Source organism: Triticum dicoccoides, chromosome 7B (assembly GCF_002162155.2).
Source record: "Triticum dicoccoides isolate Atlit2015 ecotype Zavitan chromosome 7B, WEW_v2.0, whole genome shotgun sequence".
NCBI classification, from domain to species: Eukaryota; Viridiplantae; Streptophyta; class Magnoliopsida; order Poales; family Poaceae; genus Triticum; species Triticum dicoccoides.
The window spans coordinates 108,997,984-109,018,874 of NC_041393.1; the positions used below are offsets into that span (position 1 = coordinate 108,997,984).

Here is a 20,891-nt window from a genome sequence, read left to right on the forward strand (position 1 = left end):
TTTCCTTAGTATTTCCTCGACCCCCTTTAACAGTACGGTGTTTCCTATGACTCAAGAAAGAGAAAATGAAACAGTAAAAACAAGAGTCTTCACGCTTCATGTTCCTCGAATGATTACCAAGTCTTCAAGGTCACACATATTTCTTCACTTTCAAAGTCTTCAGAAAGTCTTCAGAAATCCAAAGTCTTCAGTCGAAGAACTTCATTTTTAGGGGTCGACTTTCTCTGTAAATATCAAACTCCTCATAGACTTATAGACCTGTGTACACTCACAAACGCATCAGTCCCTTAACCTATAAGCCTTCAATACACCAAAATCACTAAGGGGCACTAGATGCACTTACACATGGCTATTAACATTAATGGAGAGGTCGGCCCCTACTTCCCTACGGGGCAAGGGGTCTGTCAGGGAGATCCCCTCTCTCCCTTCCTCGTCAATCTTGTGGCAGATTCTCTTACATCAATCCTAGACTTGGCCAAACAAGCTCGCCACATTAGGGGTATATGTCCCCACCTCGTTGTTGATGGGGGTCTAACCCACCTTCAATATGCGGACGACACTATCATGATGGTGGAGGGCTCAAATAAGGATATTCGACACCTCAAATTCCTCCTACTCTACTTTCAGGATATGTCGGGGCTCACGATTAACTTCGCAAAAAGCAAGGTGATGGTGCTTGGGTACTCTAGGAGGACGCCCAGCGTATAGCCAACTGACTAAATTGTCGCTTGGGCTCCTTCCCCATGACCTACCTCGGCATGCCAATTAGCGACACTCGATTACAGGAGAAGGGTCTCTGCCCGGTAGTCGCCAAACTCCAACCTAGGATGGAGCCTTGGCAGGGTAGATGGCTCTCCAAAGCCGCGAGGGTTGTTTTGGTGAACTCCTCGCTTATTATCCTCCTGATGTACATTATGGGATTCTATAGCCTACACGAATCCCTCCATCACGAGATTGCTAAATACCTGTCCTGATTCTATTGGGCAGGGGAGGGTGATAAGGAAAAGTATCACACGGTGCAATGGTTTAAGATCTGCAAGCCCAAGGACCAGGGAGGTCTTGGGGTAATTTCATCCAAACGGATGAATATTGCACTTCTTTCCAAGTGGCTATGGCGCATTGAAACGGGTGAGGATGGACTTTGGCTGACTATTATCTGCGCAAAATATTTGCGTGGTGTAAGTGCATCTAGTGCCCCTTAGTGATTTTGGTGTGTTGAAGACTTATAGGTTAAGGGACTAATGCGTTTGTGAGTGTACACAGGTCTATAAGTCTATGAGGAGTTTGATATTTACAGAGAAAGTCGACCCCTAAAAATGAAGTTCTTCAACTGAAGACTTTGATATTCTGAAGACTTTCTGAAGACTTTGAAAGTGAAGAAATTGGTGTGACCTTGAAGACTTGGTATTCATTTATGGAACATGAAGCGTGAAGACTTTTGTTTTCGTAGTTTCATTTTCTCTTTCTTGAGTCATAGGAAACACCGTACTGTTAAAGGGGGTCGAGGAAATACTAAGGAAAATTTCCATGTGATGCTCAACTCAAATCCTACACCTACCAATCCCTTCGAGTGAAGCCTTTGGAAATCTCATACAGTTCAGTCACTTTCTTTAGTGACAGAGACGAAGTTCTTCTGGTCGCTGATGAATTTGTTCTGACTGAGGAGTTAGGAATTCGCCAGTGCGAATTACCTACACAGTGAGGAACATGATAGCCCTGAGGAATTTGAGAGTCAAATTTCCGACCGTTGCTGTGCTGCGCGCCAGCTGTCCCAAAATATCTTATCCACCTAACGGTCATATCATTGAGGGGCATTTATGTCTTATCATGTCGGGCTGCTCCCTAGGATATAAATAGCCGCCCCCTACAACCACTAGCTGGTTGGCTACTCCGAGAGAACTTGACACTTGTCATTTGAGAGCAACCCATCCTCCGAGGACTTTGAGCGAAAATCATCAAGTGAGGAAAATCCCAAACCCAAACACCTACAAAACCCAAAGTGATTGAGCATCACTGAAGAAATTGATCCCGCATGGATCCGACGCTTGTTACCTTTGAAGACTGTGCTTCTTCCAGACGGTTAGGCGTCAAGGTCTAGAGCATCCAAGAGGAATTGTGGATCGCCGAGTGACCAAGTCTGTGAAGGTTTGGAACTCGCCTGAAGACTTACCACGAGTGATTGGACGGGATCTGTGTGATCTTAGTTCAAGGAGAATATGGTGAGGACTGGGTGTCCTGAGCTGCGTGCTCAGTGACTGGGTGTCCGGGACTGCGTGTCCTCGAGTTTAAATACTCAGCCGCTCCAACCAGACGTACAACTGAGACAGCAGTTGGAACTGGTCTACCAAATCAATGTCTTCACCAACCTAACTGGTTCTATTTCCTCAACTCTTTCATTTCCTCATTACTGTGTTGAGTGTTTGTTCATATCTGTGTTTGAAGACTTTGACTGAAGACTTTCTCAATTTCCTCAGTTCAATTTCTTTAGTCTGTTTGTCTTCATCTTGTGTTATCCTGTGGTTACGCTTTCTGTACTCTGTGCTAGTCTTCATTTCATCATGATGACTATGCGTGCACTCTGTTATGCTTACTTCTGAGTACTTATTCCGCTGCTAATAGTTCTTCGCTAAGGAATTTCCTCACCGGCAAATTCTTCAGTGAAGAATTCATAAAAATCGCCTATTCACCCCCCTCTAGTCGACATAACGCACTTTCAATTGGTATCAGAGCAAGGTACTCCCTTGTTCTGTGTGATTTTGGTTTAACGCCTGGAGTTTTAGTTATGTCGACCGCAGGTATGATCAAGGTCTCGGCTGGGTGTCCTACCTTTGATGGGACGGACAACCCCTACTGGAAAAACAAGATGCGAATGCATCTCGAGGCAATTGACAACGATCTCTGGTATGTTGTGGAAAATGGTGTTCCCTCTGTTTCACCCTTACTGAACGCTACCGATGTGAAGAGATTCAAGCAACTCGATTCTCAAGCAAGAATATCATATGTGGCCATCTGAGTAAAGGACAGTATGGAAGAGTGAGTGCTTTGGAAACTGCTAAGCTTATCTAGGATAGGCTGTCCAAAGTCAATGAAGGAGTCTCAACTCAGCGTGACTCTCGAGTTGATGTTCTTCGGAATCTCTTCAACCGCTTCAAAAGACTCGACAATGAAAATGTCCAACAAACCTTTGATCGCCTCACTGACATCTCAAATGAACTTCAAGCCCTCGGTGCCACTGACATCACTGACCATGAGGTGGTCAAGAAACTGTTGAGATCGCTTGATTCCTCATTTGATACTCTGGGTCTGATGATACAAGAACGGGCTGACTACAAGTCTCTTGATCCTGCTGATATCCTCGAAAGGCTAAATACTCACGAGTTCCAGCTTGCTGAAAAGAGAGATCTCTATGGTTCGAGCTATGGCAAACCACGTGCCCTGAAGGTCAAGGTTGTGTCTGGGTCTGAATGTGAGGACTCTGGTAGTAGCCTTGGTGATCCTGAAGAACTGAGCCAGGAGCTAGCACTGCTCGTGAAGAAATTCCAGAAGTTCTCAAGACGTGGTCGCTTTGGAAAATCCTCAAGAGGCAGTGATTTCTCATCAAGTGACTATAAGAGAAGGCTGTGCCACAAATGCAAGAAACCTGGTCATTATATTCAAGATTGTCCTCAGTGGGAAAAGGAATTGAAGAAGAAGAAATACAAGGATTACAGTTCTGATGATGCGAAGAAGAAGAAGAAATCATCAAAATCTTCATCATCAAAATCCTCGAAGTCTTCATCTCACAAGAAGAGCAGCTCCAAGAAGGCTCGGGCATTCATTGGCAAGGAAATGGACTCTGAAGCTGAATCTGAGGAAAATGAGGAAGAGGAGGCGTCTGAAGAATCCGAATCTGGTGTGGCGAGTCTGGCCTTCGCTACTGCTTTCGTTAGCAAGTCTATCTTCAACACTGAAGAAACTGACCCCACCGACAAGCCTGATGAAGATGATGATGACTACGCTCCCACCTATTGCTTCATGGCAAAAGGTGCAAAGGTACTCAAATACACCTCCTCTGAATCTAGTGAAAATGAATCTGATGAGAATCTCAAGCCCAGCTACTCTAAACTTGCAAAGATTGCTGTAAAACAACAAAGGGCTTTTGAAAAGGTTCAAAACATGCTAGACAAAAGTGATAATATGCTGGGTGAAGAAATGGATCGCACTAAAGCCCTGACTGAAAATCTTCAGAGACTTCAGTCTAGGTTTGATAACCTTCAAAGTCATCATAACACTCTCTTATCTGATCATGAGAAACTTTCTTATGAATTTCTTCAAAGAAAGCAAGATCTTGAGAAGCTAAGAGTGAGATATGAAGATCTTCAGAAGGAGCGCGATTCATTACTTGCTCAACAAATCAGCACTTCTCAGGAAGAATTTGTTCCTCCATGCTTAAAGTGCATTGAACGTGAATCTACTAATTCTTCACCTGAATGTTCAAATGCTTCAACTGTTAGAAATTCTTCACCTGCCTCTGCTATCACTAATTCCTCATCTGAGGACATTGCTAGTATCACTAACGATGCAGGGCTGAAGGAACTGTACACGACAGGCATGTACAAAAGCCTCAAAGGGCATCAGATTCTTTGTGATGTGCTCAAAAAGCAGATCCTCAACAGAAACCCTAGGAAAGAGGGTATTGCCTTTGAGAGGAAACTCAATGCTGATGGAACATATTGGAAGCCGGAGCAGTACCCCAAAACCTCATGGGTTGCTGCAAAGGGACCTCCAGTTGATCCATCCATGTTATTTGGCTTTACATGTGAATCTCCTCATTCTTCTGATGAGTCATTTGACTCCAACTATAAACTGTTCAAAAATCAGAATGGTGAGGTATTTGCTAGATATGTTGGGACTAACTGCAGGAACGGTTCCCCTATGAAGAAAATATGGGTTCCCAAAAGTTATGTTGAAAGTCTTCAGGTGAATGTCCTCATGACACCACCTATGAAGAATAGGAACCCCAGAACAAACTCTTCATATGGACCTAATTCTTCATATGGATCCAAGTCCTCATATGGACCAAATTCCTCACGTGGATCAAATTCCTCAACCGGATCAAAGTCCTCATATGATCATCATCGTGCTAACAACTCTGTTTCGCAGGGTAGAGCTAAGGGCTATGAATATGCACATTATTCTTCAAATCATTATGTTCATAAGTCCTCGAAGAATTTCTCTACTTATTCATATGCTTACCCTAACCCCTCTTATGTGAAACGAAATGGGTTGGCTTCTATGCCACCATTTTCGTATGGTGCTCGCAGAGTGATGAACTCTTTGCCACCCCTTCAGATGTGGGTGGTGAAGAAAAAGAACTAATCTCTTCTGCAGGGTCAGGTCTCCAGACATGCCTTAACGTCTGAAGAATTTGCTGGGGACCTGACAAACTGCCTGAAAGGACGCAGGCTAACCATGATGAAATGAACTTTCATTTCACACGTCCTCCTACTGCTATATCTGTTTACCGCTTGATGAAATTCATCTGATGAACTTGATATCATATTCTTCACTGATGAAGCATATGAGATTGTAAGTTACACTAATTCATCTGCAGGATGATCAACCCAAAACCACTGAATGGGTCCTCGATAGTGGATGTACAAATCACATGACTGGTGACAAGAATCTTTTGATGGATGCTCCCTTATCACCGTCACATCTGAAGCATATCATCTTTGCTGACAAAGGCAAAAGTCAGGTATTGGGTCTTGGTAAGGTTGCGATTTCTAAGGATAAACACATGGACAAAGTCATGCTTGTTGAGTCCTTAGGATACAACCTCATGTCAGTCTCAATGCTTTGTGATCTGGATATGGTTGTTGTCTTTGGCAAGTATCGCTGTGTTGTGATTATGGAAGCTGACAATTCCAAAGTCTTCGAAGGCTTTAGGAGAGGAGATTTGTATATTGTTGATTTCTCTACAGGACCACAACCAGCCATGTGTCTACTTGCAAAAGCTTCAGAAGGCTGGCTATGGCATCGACGACTTGGTCACGCAGGCATGAGGAATTTGCACACGCTTGCGAAGAAGAAGCATGTCATTGGCATTAAGAATGTCAAATTCCTCAAGGATCACTTATGCGGAGCCTGTGAAGCTGGAAAATGACCAAGGCCAAGCATCCAGCGAAGACTATCATGACCACTACTCGTCCATTCGAATTGCTTCACATGGACCTCTTCAGACCAAATCATTACTCAGCATTCTCTAATGCTGCATCTCTATATGGTTTTGTCATTGTTGATGATTATTCTCGATACACATGGGTACACATTGTTACTTACAAACATGAAGTGCAGGAAGTCTTCAAACGATTTTCCTCGAGGGCTTCAACCAACTTTGGTGTGAAGATCAAGCACATCAGAAGTGACAATGGAACTGAGTTCAAGAATACCGGTCTTGATGACTATCTTGATGAACTTGGTATTACTCATGAGTTATCTGCTCCTTATACTCCTCAGCAAAATGGCGTCATGGAGCGCAAGAACAGAACTCTTGTTGAAATGGCTCGCACTATGCTTGATGAATACAAAACGCCTCATCATTTTTGGATTGATGCAATTGATACTGCGTGCCACATCATCAACAGAGTATATCTTCACAAATTCTTCAAGAAGACGGCCTATGAACTCCTCACTGACAAGAAATCCAATGTGAGTTATTTCAAAGTCTTTGGCGCAAAATGTTGGATTAGAGATCCTCACCACAATTCTGAATTTGCACCGAAAGCACATGAAGGTTTTATGCTTGGTTACGGAAAGGACTCGCACACCTACAGAGTCTTCAACATCGCTCTTCACAAGATCGTTGAAACTGTAGATGTGCGGTTCGATGAAACTAATGGCTCGCAAAGAGAGCACCTACCTTTTGTGTTAGATGAACCAGCACCTGAGGATTCTATCAAGTTCAAGGCAACTGAGGATGTCATTCCTACTGAAGAATTTGCTGAAGAATTCATTCCAGTATGCGAAGAACGTCGAGCTGACGCACCTGAAGATAATGCTGAAGACAATGGTGCTGAGGAAAATGATCAAATACCTCGACGACAACTAGCTCATCCTCGCGTTGCAAAAGAAGTACAAGTTGACAAGATCATCGATGACATTGAAGCGCCAGGTCCTCTCACACGCTCAAAAGCTTCACATTTATCTAACTTTTGTGGGCACTATGCTTTTGTCTCTATCACAGAGCCCACTAAGGTAGATGAAGCATTTTTGGAGCCGGAGTGGATTCAGGCTATGCAAGAAGAATTACATTAGTTCGAGCTCAACAATGTCTGGGAACTGGTCAAACGTCCAGATCCTCGCAAGCATAATATCATTGGCACAAAGTGGATCTACCGCAACAAGCAAGATGAAAATGGCCTTGTGGTAAGGAATAAGGCATGACTAATAGCTCAAGGCTACACACAGGTTGAAGGAATTGATTTCGATGAAACTTTTGCACCTGTTGCTAGACTTGAGGCTATTCGCATATTACTTGCTTATGCTAATCATCATGATATCATCTTATATCAAATGGATGTGAAAAGTGCATTCCTCAATGGTAAGCTTGAGGAAGAAGTATATGTTGCTCAACCCCCAGGTTTTGAAGATCCAAAGAATCCTGACAAAGTCTTCAAACTTAATAAGGCCCTCTATGGCCTCAAGCAAGCCCCTTGGGCGTGGTATGATACATTGAAGGAATTCTTCGTGAAGAATAGCTTCACACCCGGTTCACTCGACCCTACTCTCTTTACTAAATCTTATGATGGTGAACTGTTTGTGTGCCAAATATATGTTGATGATATTATCTTTGGCTGTACTGACCAACGTTATAGTGATGAATTTGCCTATATGATGAGTGAAGAATATCAAATGTCTATGATGGGAGAGTTGAAATTCTTCTTAGGTCTTCAAATTCGTCAACAGCGCAATGGCATATTCATATCTCAGGAGAAATACCTCAAAGATGTACTGAGGAAATTCGGCATGCAAGATTGCAAAGGCGTCAAAATTCCTATGCCCACAAAAGGCCATCTATGCACTGATGAAAATGGTATTGACTTCGATCACAAGGTATGCCGCTCCATGATTGGTTCTTTATTGTACTTATGTGCATCTAGGCCAGATATAATGCTTAGTGTTTGCATGTGTGCCCGATTTCAAGCTGCACCGAAGGAATCACACCATAAGGCTGTGAAGCATATTCTTCGATATCTAGCTCACACACCAACACTAGGATTATGGTACCCCAAGGGCTCTGTTTTTGATCTCATTGGATATTCTGACTCTGACTATGCTGGTGATCATGTGGACCGCAAGTCAACTTCTGGCACTTGTCATTTCCTCGGACGATCTTTGGTCTGTTGGTCCTCGAAGAAACAGAACTGCGTATCATTGTCTACTGCGGAAGCTGAATACATTGCTGCTGGCTCTTGCTGTGCTCAACTGCTTTGGGTGAAGCAAACACTCAAGGACTATGGAGTCAACGTGAAGAATGTGCCTCTCCTCTGCGACAATGAGAGTGCCATCAAGATTTCTCACAACCCAGTTCAGCACTCGAAGACAAAGCACATTCAAATTCGTCATCATTTTCTTCGTGATCATGTGTTGAAGGGCGACATCTCTATCGAGCACGTGAAGACTGAAGAACAGCTAGCTGATATCTTTACTAAGCCCTTGGATGAGAAGAGATTTAGCAAGTTGCGGTGTGAGCTAAATATCTTAGAATCTTCGAATGTTCTTTGAAAAGGACACACATCCTAACACTTATGCAAAATTGATGACTTAGATGTGCAACACATGAAGAAACATTTTTCTTCAATCAATGAAGAATAACACTCTAAGTGTGAAGAAATTAATGAAGAATTTGATTCTCATAACCCTACGACAATTGTACGCGGTGTCTGAAATCATCATTCTTATACGGTGGGTCACGCCACCACAAAAAGTTGAAAATCTTCAATTTGAGTTTTTCCTCAGTTTTGAAATTCTTCAATTTTTCAAATTCTTCAACTTTGCAAAATCTTCACTGTTCCCTTCGTTTTTCTTCATTGGCTATATACATATATGAGTTTATGTCCTCTACAGCATTCACTTATAGCTATTTCTTCAAGTTGTTTTTTTTCTGCTAAGTGAATGTGATCGGACCCTTCCCCCTCTATGCTATACTCAACCCAATCTATTCACAAATTCTTCATGTGCGTTCTATTTGAAACTCGTTCAAAATCTTCACTGTGTCCTTGTCAGCTGAAGAAATTGCGAACGAAACTTTAAAACAAATCTTATCCAAATTTTCGGTTTTTGCCGCTCAAACTGTTCCGCATCCCATGATGCATTATTCTATTCACCCATGATCGTACACGATCTCCACTACACAGTACATGGGTGACACATGTCGCGTGAAGGAGAAAGGGCAGGGGCACGTTCGTCCCAAATCTTCGCGCGAACAGTTTTTCACCGTGTCTATAAATACCCCTCTCCCCTTCCTCACTTCATTTACTCCGCTCGACCATCCCTCTCCCGCTCGAGCTCCTCAAACCCTAGCACCACCGCTACTCCATCGTCGCCGGTGAGGAAGAGCTTCGCTGCCTCGACCTCGTCGCCGTCGTACTCACGCCGACCGCAGAAATCTTCACTCCGCCGCCGCCGTAGCTGTCTTCCTCCGCCGAGTTAGGGCAAGGAAGATCTAACCTGACGAACTTCCCGTCTGTTCTTCTCAGTTTGTCGTGTTCTTCATTTCGGGTAATTAAAAGTTACTTTTATTACTCGCCTTGATTCTCAAGCTTTCCTGAAAATCTTCAAAGGTGTTTATTCTTCAAATCTTCACATATATGAACACCTCAAACAAACTATGCTCTTGATTCGTTTCTCTAAGCAATGATTTTCCTCAAGATTCCTCAATTGTGTGGATCCTCGATCTATACAACTCTGGAACTTAAGACAAAGATCGCTTAGTGAAATTCTTCAAGGCTCATCTGGTCAAATTCCACAAAACTTGTTCTTTTCGAAAAACCTTCTCAGAACACATATGACCTCTCCAAATTCCTCGCACCTGTACTCTGTTCACAGGTACTCATGTATGCTGCTGAATCACTAGGTTCTCATCAACTTAACTCATTTGCAGCGTTCCTCGAAGAAAAACTGCATACTTCTTCAGAGAACTCATTTGTTCAAATTCCTCAACTGAAGAATATGGCAGACGGTAAGAAGCCGCAGAAAGGAGGAAAGAAACCTGAGGTTATGACTGTGTTTGAGATCCCTGAGGAAATTTATGTTGACTATTGTACACCTGATGAAGCAAAATATGGCAAAGAAAACAAAAATTAGCGTGCGCATTCAGAAGATTGAACGGAGATGAGCAAGGGAATGGAGGGAATACAGATATGTGACTCCAAAGTACATGAAGAAATTAGCCCTCAATCCTCCGTGCCCAAGAGCTCCATTGGCACCTGGCCAAGTAGCTGATCCCACAAGCATCAAACGTGGTGAAGACTTTCCTGAAGAATGGACTAAGCGCCAAGCCAAATTGGCAAGACAAGCCAAGGAGGCAGTGAAGAAATTCAATGAGGATTCTGCCACTGCTACTGCTACTGAGGCCTCGGTCCAACCGAGGAAATCCATGCCAAAGAAGCCCGCTCGTAAGCCAAGTGCTTCACCATCAGCGCCCTCACGGCCAAGTTCCTCAGCAGTGCCCTCACGGCAAATTCCTCACACTGCTCCTGCTCCACCCAAGTCCTCAGCAGTTCCGATAAAGTCCTCAGCTCCTGTGCATTTGACTACATGTCAAAGGACTGCTGGTTTCTCAATTGCCTCTGGTGTCTCAGCAAGTTCCTCAGCTACACCAATTTCATCATCTCGCCCGACTCTGCTGAAGACCAAAGCAACAGCTGGACGAGGTCCTCGGCCAAGTCCAAAGAAGAAACAGGTCGCATTCCATGTGCCATCTGATGATGAAGCTTCTGATGATGAACTCGCAGAAATCATCAGAGTCAGACAGGTGAAGGCCGCTAGAGCCAAAGGCACATCTGTGCCACTGCTGTTGGATCCGAGGAAAATCCTCGATTATATTGATCTCTGGCACAAGGATCCAAACACCCCCATACCTGATTTCCATCTGACCGCTGGTCAAAATCACATGCTGACCCATTTCATCACTGAAGAGAAATGGAAGTTTGAAAAGGCAAGAGAGATCAAGAAAGCTCAATACAGAAAGGAGAAGTTCATGAAGAAAAACGTTGTCAAAATGACACCTGAAGAACTTCTCAAGGTCCAAACTGAAATTCAAGACCTCGGCAAAAACTTCGATGCTTATTATGCTGATTGGCAAGGGGCCAAGGTCAGATTCGTCGACCTGACGAAGAAATTTACCAATGTTGCAGCCCCAATGCAACATGAAATTCCTCAGGCTGAAGTCTCAGCTCAGCCGACTGAAGAACATGCCAGCACCGCTGATGAAGTTCCGGCTGCTGATGAAAATGCTAGTTCCAGGGCTGATGATCCCATTCCAGCCGCTGAAGAAATTGCCAGGGCATCCACTAGTGGTGCGCCTGAAGAAACTGAAGAAGTCAGGGCAACTGCATCAGTTGCGCCTAAAGAAATTCAACCAGATTCCTCAGCTCCTCCTGCGCCTACACCAACTCCAATTCTTCCATGTGCAATTGATGTGAAGAAAACCAAGGCTGCAGAGCGAGCTGCAGTGAAGAAAATGAAGGCATCAGCTGTGTCAAATTCTTCGGCTGCGAAGAAAATGAAGCCAATGACCAGCTCACTTGAAAATCCAATTGATGTCGTTCCAATTTCCTCCATGTCGTCAAAGGACCTTGTTCCTTTTGGAGAAGACTATGAGATCCCCATCGGATCTGATGAAGAACCTCATTCTGCTGCTTCGTCAGAGCAGATTGATGAAGAAATTGAGGTGGACGCAATCCCCTCAACGCCTGTCATTTTCTCACCTATGCCTCAGTTCACAGCTGAAGAGGCTGATGTTGAGGAAATTGAAGATGAAGACGTGGATATAGGATGCACCACACCTGTGATGAATGATGACTTTTGGGAAAGTCAACATCCCAATACTCCTCTCTTCACCCCGCTCCAACAGATTCCTCAGTCCCCTGCACCAACAGTTCAAATGGGCTCTGAAGAAACTCAACCCACTCTCTCTGTGCATGAAGAAATTCCAGCCACTAGTGCTGATGAACCTACTGCTGATCCTCAGACTGCACCTGTTGAGGAACAAGAAATTCCTCAGCCTGAAGAACCTGAGCTCGCGATTCCTGATGTGGTGATGCAACTCACTGACATCCCACTGCCAAAGCAAAAGAATCCATTCTCAAGCAAACAGAAGTTCAAGGCTGAAGATTTCTTTGCCGAGCATGTATTCTTCACTGACTATAATCCATATGATTCTGCTCGCATAAGGAAGAGGCGTTTCTGGACTGCCAGCCAAGCCAATTTCTATTCCTCGGTGCTCTTCAACAAAGACAAAGTCTTCGATCATGCACATATTCCTCATGTGGACCTGGAGTCTCTGCCAGGCTTTGAGCCAGTCCTCAGTGTTGTTCACGACGCAGGACTTCTAAATTTCTGCATTGATATTTGTGACTGGAATGAAGAACTCATTCTTCAATTCTATGCAACTCTGCACATCACCGGAGACGCTGAAGACATGAACTCCTGGGTATTAGACTGGATGTCTGAAAATACTCACTACAAGGCACCAGCAACTGAATTGCTTCGTGCTCTACCACTCAGTCCTCCAGTTGATGATGCTCGTTGTATCTACAACGAACCAGAACTTTCAAATCACTATATGCAAGTGCTGATGAAGCCTTTGAAGCCAAGGCAGGCCCCAAGAACCAAATTCCTCATCAAGGAATTATTGTATGTGCCTCGGACTGTCTATCGAATTTTGACGAAGGCAATGAGTCCTATCAAAGGCCATGACTCAAATGATGAAGAAGTCGTTGGCATCATGAAGAATATGCTTTTCAACATCATTCATGGCGTTCCCATAAACTTCCATGATTTCTTCATGAAGACTCTAGCCAATATTGTTATGTCACCATTCGAGCTGAAGCCCTATGCTCCTTGGATTATGAGATTCATCAGGGCAAGATCTTCACTGAATTACAAAGCTGACACTCTGAACCACGATAGCTACTTTCCTCCCATTGAAGTCCTCAAACGGACAGTTTCATCAGCTGATGATAAAGGCAAGGCCGCTGCTATGATCGATGAAGGCATTCGTCCTTTGGATGGTCAATTTCGCAAAGCTGCATCTTACTCTACCAATGACAATTCTGCCACCCATGACTCTGCCGCCAATACCTCAGCCAAGCAAAATCCTCAAGCCACAGCACCCAGGATGATGACTGATCGTGAGTTACTCCTCAGTCTTCATCAGAAGGTTGATCGCAATCATAAATGGGTCAAGCGTCAGTTTGGTTCAATTCTTCACAACATGACCTCCACACACAATGCAGTGAAGAAGAACCACTACTACCTCCATGAAACCCTCAACCGCACTTGGGCTGTTCTCTCTCATGTCTACAGCGCTGCTGATCTGAAGAATATGGGTCTCAAGGAAGAATTTGACTGGTCTGCACCTCCACCGAAGAAATTCAAGAAGGTCAAAGTCCCTTCCTTGGTGGCCAGCTCTTATTCTTCATCGCGTGACACTGATGAGTATGAAGATTTGGACGACACTGCGGCAGGCCCTGCTCCAACAAACAACCCCGACAACACTGGCGCTCCTCCATCAACTTGAAATTCTTTAGGGGCGTCAGTCCTCAGTTTTCAATCCTTTTGGTCATTTGATGACAAAGAGGGAGAAATCTGAGTTAGTCTTCAAGCGGGTCTATATTAAGGGCATTTTTTTGGTTACAACTCTCATTCTTCTGAAACTTTTACTTGGATCGAGTTGTAATCTTACACCCGATGGTGCGCTGATACTTTTGTTGCATTATGCTCTGCATGCTTATTCCTCGTTAATGACTTTGCATGCATGCTGAATCTCATCAGGCACCATATTTCATCATGCATTTCAAATTCTTCATATTATATATCAAACGCGTGTATGAATTACAAGATATAGGAGGAGATCTCCATGATTCAACTCTTCAAATGTGCATTGCCTCAAAAGCAAATTCCTCACTATGCACATCTTCAGGGGGAGTTCTTCTATATCTTGTAATCAAATTCCTCAATATCAGTGTATACACTTCATATATTTATCCCCGTTGAAAACTTAACCTATGTTGTCATCAATCACCAAAAAGGGGGAGATTGTAAGTGCATCTAGTGCCCCTTAGTGATTTTGGTGTATTGAAGACTTATACGTTAAGGGACTAATGCGTTTGTGAGTGTACACAGGTCTATAAGTCTATGAGGAGTTTGATATTTACAGAGAAAGTCGACCCCTAAAAATGAAGTTCTTCAACTGAAGACTTTGATAATCTGAAGACTTTCTGAAGACTTTGAAAGTGAAGAAATTGGCGTGACCTTGAAGACTTGGTATTCATTTATGGAACATGAAGCGTGAAGACTTTTGTTTTCGTAGTTTCATTTTCTCTTTCTTGAGTCATAGGAAACACCGTACTGTTAAAGGGGGTCGAGGAAATACTAAGGAAATTTTCCATGTGATGCTCAACTCAAATCCTACACCTACCAATCCCTTCGAGTGAAGCCTTTGGAAATCTCATACAGTTCAGTCACTTTCTTCAGTGACAGAGACGAAGTTCTTCTGGTCGCTGATAAATTTGTTCTGACTGAGGAGTTAGGAATTCTCCAGTGCGAATTACCTACACAGTGAGGAACATGATAGCCCTAAGGAATTTGAGAGTCAAATTTCCGACAGTTGCTGTGCTGCGCGCCAGCTGTCCCAAAATATCTTATCCACCTAACGGTCATATCATTGAGGGGCATTTATGTCTTATCATGTCAGGCTGCTCCCTAGGCTATAAATAGCCGCCCCCTACAACCACTAGCTGGTTGGCTGCTCCGAGAGAACTTGACACTTGTCATTTGAGAGCAACCCATCCTCTGAGGACTTTGAGCGAAAATCATCAAGTGAGGAAAATCCCAAACCCAAACACCTACAAAACCCAAAGTGATTGAGCATCACTGAAGAAATTGATCCCGCGTGGATCCGACGCTTGTTACCTTTGAAGACTGTGCTTCTTCCAGACGGTTAGGCGTCAAGGTCTAGAGCATCCAAGAGGAATTGTGGATCGCCGAGTGACCAAGTCTGTGAAGGTTTGGAAGTCGCCTGAAGACTTACCACGAGTGATTGGACGGGATCTGTGTGATCTTAGTTCAAGGAGAATACGGTGAGGACTGGGTGTCCTGAGCTGCGTGCTCAGTGACTGGGTGTCCGGGACTGCGTGTCCTCGAGTTTAAATACTCAGCCGCTCCAACCAGACGTACAACTGAGACAGCAGTTGGAACTGGTCTACCAAATCAATGTCTTCACCAACCTAACTGGTTCTATTTCCTCAACTCTTTCATTTCCTCATTACTGTGTTGAGTGTTTGTTCATATCTGTGTTTGAAGACTTTGACTGAAGACTTTCTCAATTTCCTCAGTTCAATTTCTTTAGTCTGTTTGTCTTCATCTTGTGTTATCCTGTGATTACGCTTTCTGTACTCTGTGCTAGTCTTCATTTCATCATGATGACTATGCGTGCACTCTGTTATGCTTACTTCTGAGTACTTATTCCGCTGCTAATAGTTCTTCGCTAAGGAATTTCCTCACCGGCAAATTCCTCAGTGAAGAATTCATAAAAATCGCCTATTCACCCCCCCCCCTCTAGTCGACATAACGCACTTTCACGTGGACAGCCTCTGGCCTTCACCTCTAGAACTGGAGGATCCCAGTTTTGGCAATCTGTCATCCAACTGATGCCGATTTTACGTATTGGCACCTTGATTCGTGTGGGATCGGGGTCCAATACCCTATTCTGGATGGACCATTGGTCCGGAACCCGGCCATTCGCGTAACGGTTACATGCGTTATTCTCAATCTGCTCTCGCCCACAACTTACGGTGGGGGCTGCTTTGGATGACCTAGGTTCTATAACCTTTCATCGCACTTTTGGGGCCGTTGAACGCGTGAAGTGGGAGGAGTTACTTGAGTGCATCGCCCTGCACTCCCCCTCCCTCCAGTCGGATGCCCTTTCATGGGACCTTGAGGCAAGTGGAGTTTTCTCCATCAAGTCCTTGTACCGGGCCATGCTGGCCACCCCCGGTCCTATAGAACTCACGCTTATTCGGGAGATTAAACTCCCTATGAAGATCCATATCTTTCTTTGGCAGTGGGTCCGCGGCCGCCTACCTTCAGGTACGGAGGTGCGCAAGCGTAATAGCCCTGGAGACGGGCTTTGCCCTCTATGTGGTGTCCCCGAAGACTCCAACCATATTTTCTTCCGCTGCCCGGCAGCTCGGTTCCTTGGAGCTGCTTCCAGGAAGTGATTGGAGGAATTTGGTGCCACGATAATCTCCTGGATATGTTCGGCGAGATCCTTAGTCTCCCCGGGTCTAGGCGTGCGCCCCTTTGGGTTGCCATGTGCACCCTTGCGTGGACTCTCAGGAACTGCCGCAATAAATTAGTCATCGGACACGTCATTCCTTGCCGTGTAACTGACGCAATCTACAAAATGTGTGGCTTCTTACAGCTATGAAGACCGCTTAGCAAGCGGCGCGATCGAGACGCCATCGACACCATCATCATGGTCTACGATCCACTGCATCCGCGTTGGCGCCGCCTCCTCCCCCACCACCCCGGAGCCGGATTAGCTTCTAGTTGTTTCTTTTCTGTTTGGGGCTTATCTTACTGTGCCTCCAGCCGCACTTATTTACTTTTCGCTGCTTTCCTCTTCTTGTACTAAAATCTGGATTGTTGTCGCATGTTGTGGGATGCTTGGTGTTGTTGCTTTATATAATAGATAAAGCGGGGAACCTTTTTCGTCAAATGCCTCCGCGGTTTCAATGCCAAATCCTGCTTGATTTCACAATTGCCTGCTAAACAGTCAACCATTGCCATCAACGATCAGCCCATGCCTCAGGCAGCAAGTTCGTTTGCACTCATCTAATGCGCCTTAGCTGAAGACAAGTAGGAGTACCATACTGTATACAAAAAAAAAAATATGATATTCCATTCTCAAGCTAAAATTCACAAATTGCAAGCGCCGACGCTGGTTGGATCAATCCACGCAAGCCACTCCGGCTCACCCAAAAAACGACAATCAGTTGCGTGCGTGCAATGAACTGCCAATTCAGACAGAACCGGGCCACCAGCCGAGCGACGTCGCCTGTCGAACCCGCCCCACTCTCGCATCCCGCCAGCTCGCAGGCCACCCCGAAATGTCGAAACATCTCACGAGGAAGCCCGCAGGTGTGCTCGGCAGTTCAGAGCATATGATTTCGACAGGCCCGTCGCCATTGCCACCGGTCCAAGCAAACCAAACCAGTGTGAAAAAGGCAGCCAAGGAGAGGAGCAGAATTCTTAGCAGCCAAGGGAGAACTAGAACATATTCGCCGAGCATATAGATAGCAGTGGTGCTTCTAGCTACACATGTAATTCGTTCCTCGCCTCTTCCGTGCCTCAAACGTTTCACACACCTCCAAAGGCCACTTGGATAAGTAGATCCGAATTGTTTATCAAGATCAACAATTTGCCTCTCGTTGTGGACCATCTTGGGGTCCCTTTCGTGGAGGTGGGGACGATGCTTCTGAAGATTTTCAACTTGGAATGGAATATAAACACCTGGAAATAATGAAGCCTCCTTTCTTGGTGCTTGTGTGATTCTCAAGTATTCATGCACACAACTCCAATTTGAAAATGTTACGTAGCCTTTTCTTTTCTTTTCTTGGAGGGTTGGATTGCAAGAGAAGGATGCTACTTTTGACCCAGCGTGCTTTCCCCCTAATTCTTCTTTCGTTGCACTACTAATTTTTTGCATTTCCGATGCATCAATGCTTAACAAGCTAGTGCCTGTAATAAAGTCCTTTGCGGCTAAGGCTAGGAATTGAAATGCATGATCCATATAATTCTTAAATCTGGTCAATGGAATAGCTCGGTCACTGATGAGCTCATGAACAGATGTGCATTGCGTGAGGTCGGGGTGCCGGCCAAGAGCCCGTCTCCGGTGAAACTCTCACAAGCCTCGCGGTGCACATGGTACTTGAGTCTCCCTTCCATAGCTTACGGTATAACCAAAACCCTTCACCAATAATGTTGCTATTCCCTCCATTCTACTTTAAATGCCATCGTTTTGTAATGTTTACAGTAAGGGTTCTTCAGAAATTTTAAGCATTGATCATTACTATAGAGAGAAGTTTTTGGATGGCTGTATAAATTACGAAATGACAGATTTATGGAACGCAAGGGGGAAATAGGCTGAATATACAACATCACAATGAGACTAGTAATAAAATTTAAATTCAGGAGTACGTAGTAACGAAGAGTTACATACATTACACTCTCGACTGGCCTTGCTCGGAGAAAAAACAACCGGCGAAGCAACCAGGAGATCACTAATAATACAATAAAGTACGCAGCTAATTGAACTTAAGCTTAAACCCTTCTTGACGACTGCTACTACGACGACGATGGCGAACTCCTTAAACCCTAACCGCAGTGGCTGTGGCTGATGTCTAATATTCCATCGAGCCTTGGCCGCTGCAGGATTAATTACACTGCTTAATTAATTCATTCATGGAGCTTCCGTTTGCTCTGGCGATCACGAGAGGATGGAGTCCCAGTCGATCTCCCACGACGGGCACTTGTGGAGGTCCTGGTGGAGGTGGAAGGCGTCGGACTCGTCCCACGGCGCCTCCGAGAAGTCCAGGTTGGCCATCTCGTGGAGCGGCGCCGCGGACTGCTGGTGCTGGTGATGCGACGACTGCGGCGGCGGAGGGAGGGGCGTCGAGCCGGCGGAGAGCACCGACCCGTCTCCCTCCGTCGACGACGTCGACGTGGAGGCCTTGGGCGAGTCCGGTGGAGACGACTTGGACGACGGTGCGGGGGCGGCGATGTTCTGGCAGATGGAGTCGAGCTTGGCGTTGACGGAGGCGTGGAGCGGGCCGGCGAGGTGCGCGCCGCCGCGGCGGAGGTTGGGGAAGTTGAGGCGCGCCGCATCGCCGCGGAGGCGGAAGGCCGCCTTGTCGTACGCGAGCGCCGCGTCCTCGGCGGTGTCGAAGGTGCCGAGCCACAGCCGCGTCCGGTTCTTGGGGAGGCGGATCTCCGCCACCCACTTGCCCCAGTGACGCTGCCGCACGCCGCGGTATAGCTTCCCGGTGGCCGACGTCGACGGCGCCCCGGCCAGCTTCATGGGCTGCGCCCGCGGGCCGAGGAGCGACGCCGAGAGCCCCCGCTGCTGCTGCTGCTGCTGCTGGAGGAAGAGCTGCGCCTGGATCTGATGGATCTGTTCTGGGCCCAGGCTGGCCAGCCCCACCGCGTCACCCGCCGACGGGTACGTGGCCGACGGCGAGGTGCTGTACTGCGAGGTCGGAGGCAGAGGCGGGAGCTGCGAGAAGGACGACGAGGTGGCAGGGGCGGCGGGAGCAAACGGAGCTTGAAGCCTGGTGTAACTGTAAGAGGAGGATGCAGGGAAGTAGCAGGATTCTTGGGGCAGCGAAGAGGAACTGTAATACGAAAATGGCGACGAGGTGGAGGTGGAGGTGGCGTAGAATGAAAATGGCGAGGTGGAGGTTGAGGTGGAGGAGGTGGGCGATGAAGCGCTCCTGATAAAAGGTTCGAGCGCTTTCATGAGCTCCTGGTCCGAGGAGGACGACGACGATGAGGAGCTGAACTGGTTCGCGGCGCCATACAGATCTATGGCCGCCATTGCCAACTAGAAGAAGATCGAAAAATCGAAACTTTTTGTGCAGAAACCGAACTAAAATGTAGAAATCGAAAAAAAAAACTAAAGCCCTGTTTTCTTCAATAAAAGCGAAGAAGAACAGAGGACAGAGACCAATTGCTGGTGCGAGCAACCTGAAGGGGCTCTGTAAAAACAGCCCCTATGCCGGCTCGCAAGAAAGGCTAGAAAAGAAAGGCTAAAAAGAAGAAGACGGACCAAGGATCCAGAGGAGTAAAAAGGTTCTCCGGATCTCTGCTCGTCCTAGCAAGAACAAGAAAAAGAACTTTGCATGCGAGCAAAGCGGAAGCGGAAGAAGAAGATGAAAAAATGGTGTCCAGGAACCCCTTCTTGCCTGATCTAATAGCAACCAAGAGAGGCCCCGGAGGAGGAGAGATCGGGAGAGAAATCTTACCTGCGGTCGCCGGGGTGGCGTGGGTGCTCCGTCGTGTTTGCTGTGTTTGGGTTTGGGGAAAGATCGCTCAGCCTCGCCGGGGAAGTGGGGTGTCTGGGTCGTGGGTCGTGGGTCGCGGATGGGAGGGCCGTGGGTGTGCGTGCTTGGTGATGGTGTGGTGTGGTGTGGGGGCGGGTGGCGGGTCTCTCCTGGGGAGCAATGGCTTCCGGCGGGGCCTTTATATAGCGCCGGAGCGCGGGGAGGACTGAGGAGGAGGGTGTGAATGAACCGTGGGAGTGGACGACGACGAGAACTCGCGCCGTGAAAGGGAGGCGGCGTCGCTGACGTGCGGGGCCCGGGCGGAGTGATGCCACGCGTGTCAGCCGTGGCGATGTCTGGTTGACCTGGCCTTCTGGTTTCGTTCGTTCATGCCCATCGCATGAGCCGCCGTTTGCTGGTGGAATCAATGCTTTGAGGTTGATATGAATCAACTTCTTTCTCTTTTGAATTTCAAAAAAGTGGAACACTGAGGTGGATATGTTTTGAAGAATAAAATTTACCTAATATACTCTCTTAAAATAGGTTTTCACCCCACTATAAATTAAGCAACATACAAAGAAG

At 46.1% G+C, this 20,891-nt stretch overlaps 1 protein-coding gene across 1 annotated transcript; it reads right to left on the bottom strand.

The window, feature by feature from the left end:
• Nucleotides 1–18,421: 18,421 nt before the first annotated feature.
• LOC119336719 (ethylene-responsive transcription factor RAP2-13-like) lies at nt 18,422–20,469 on the bottom strand. Its single transcript, XM_037608787.1, has one exon. The coding sequence runs from the start codon at nt 19,862–19,864 to the stop codon at nt 18,758–18,760; it is 1,107 nt and encodes a 368-aa protein (XP_037464684.1). The 5' UTR covers nt 19,865–20,469; the 3' UTR covers nt 18,422–18,757.
• Between the last annotated feature and the right edge of the window lie 422 nt (nt 20,470–20,891).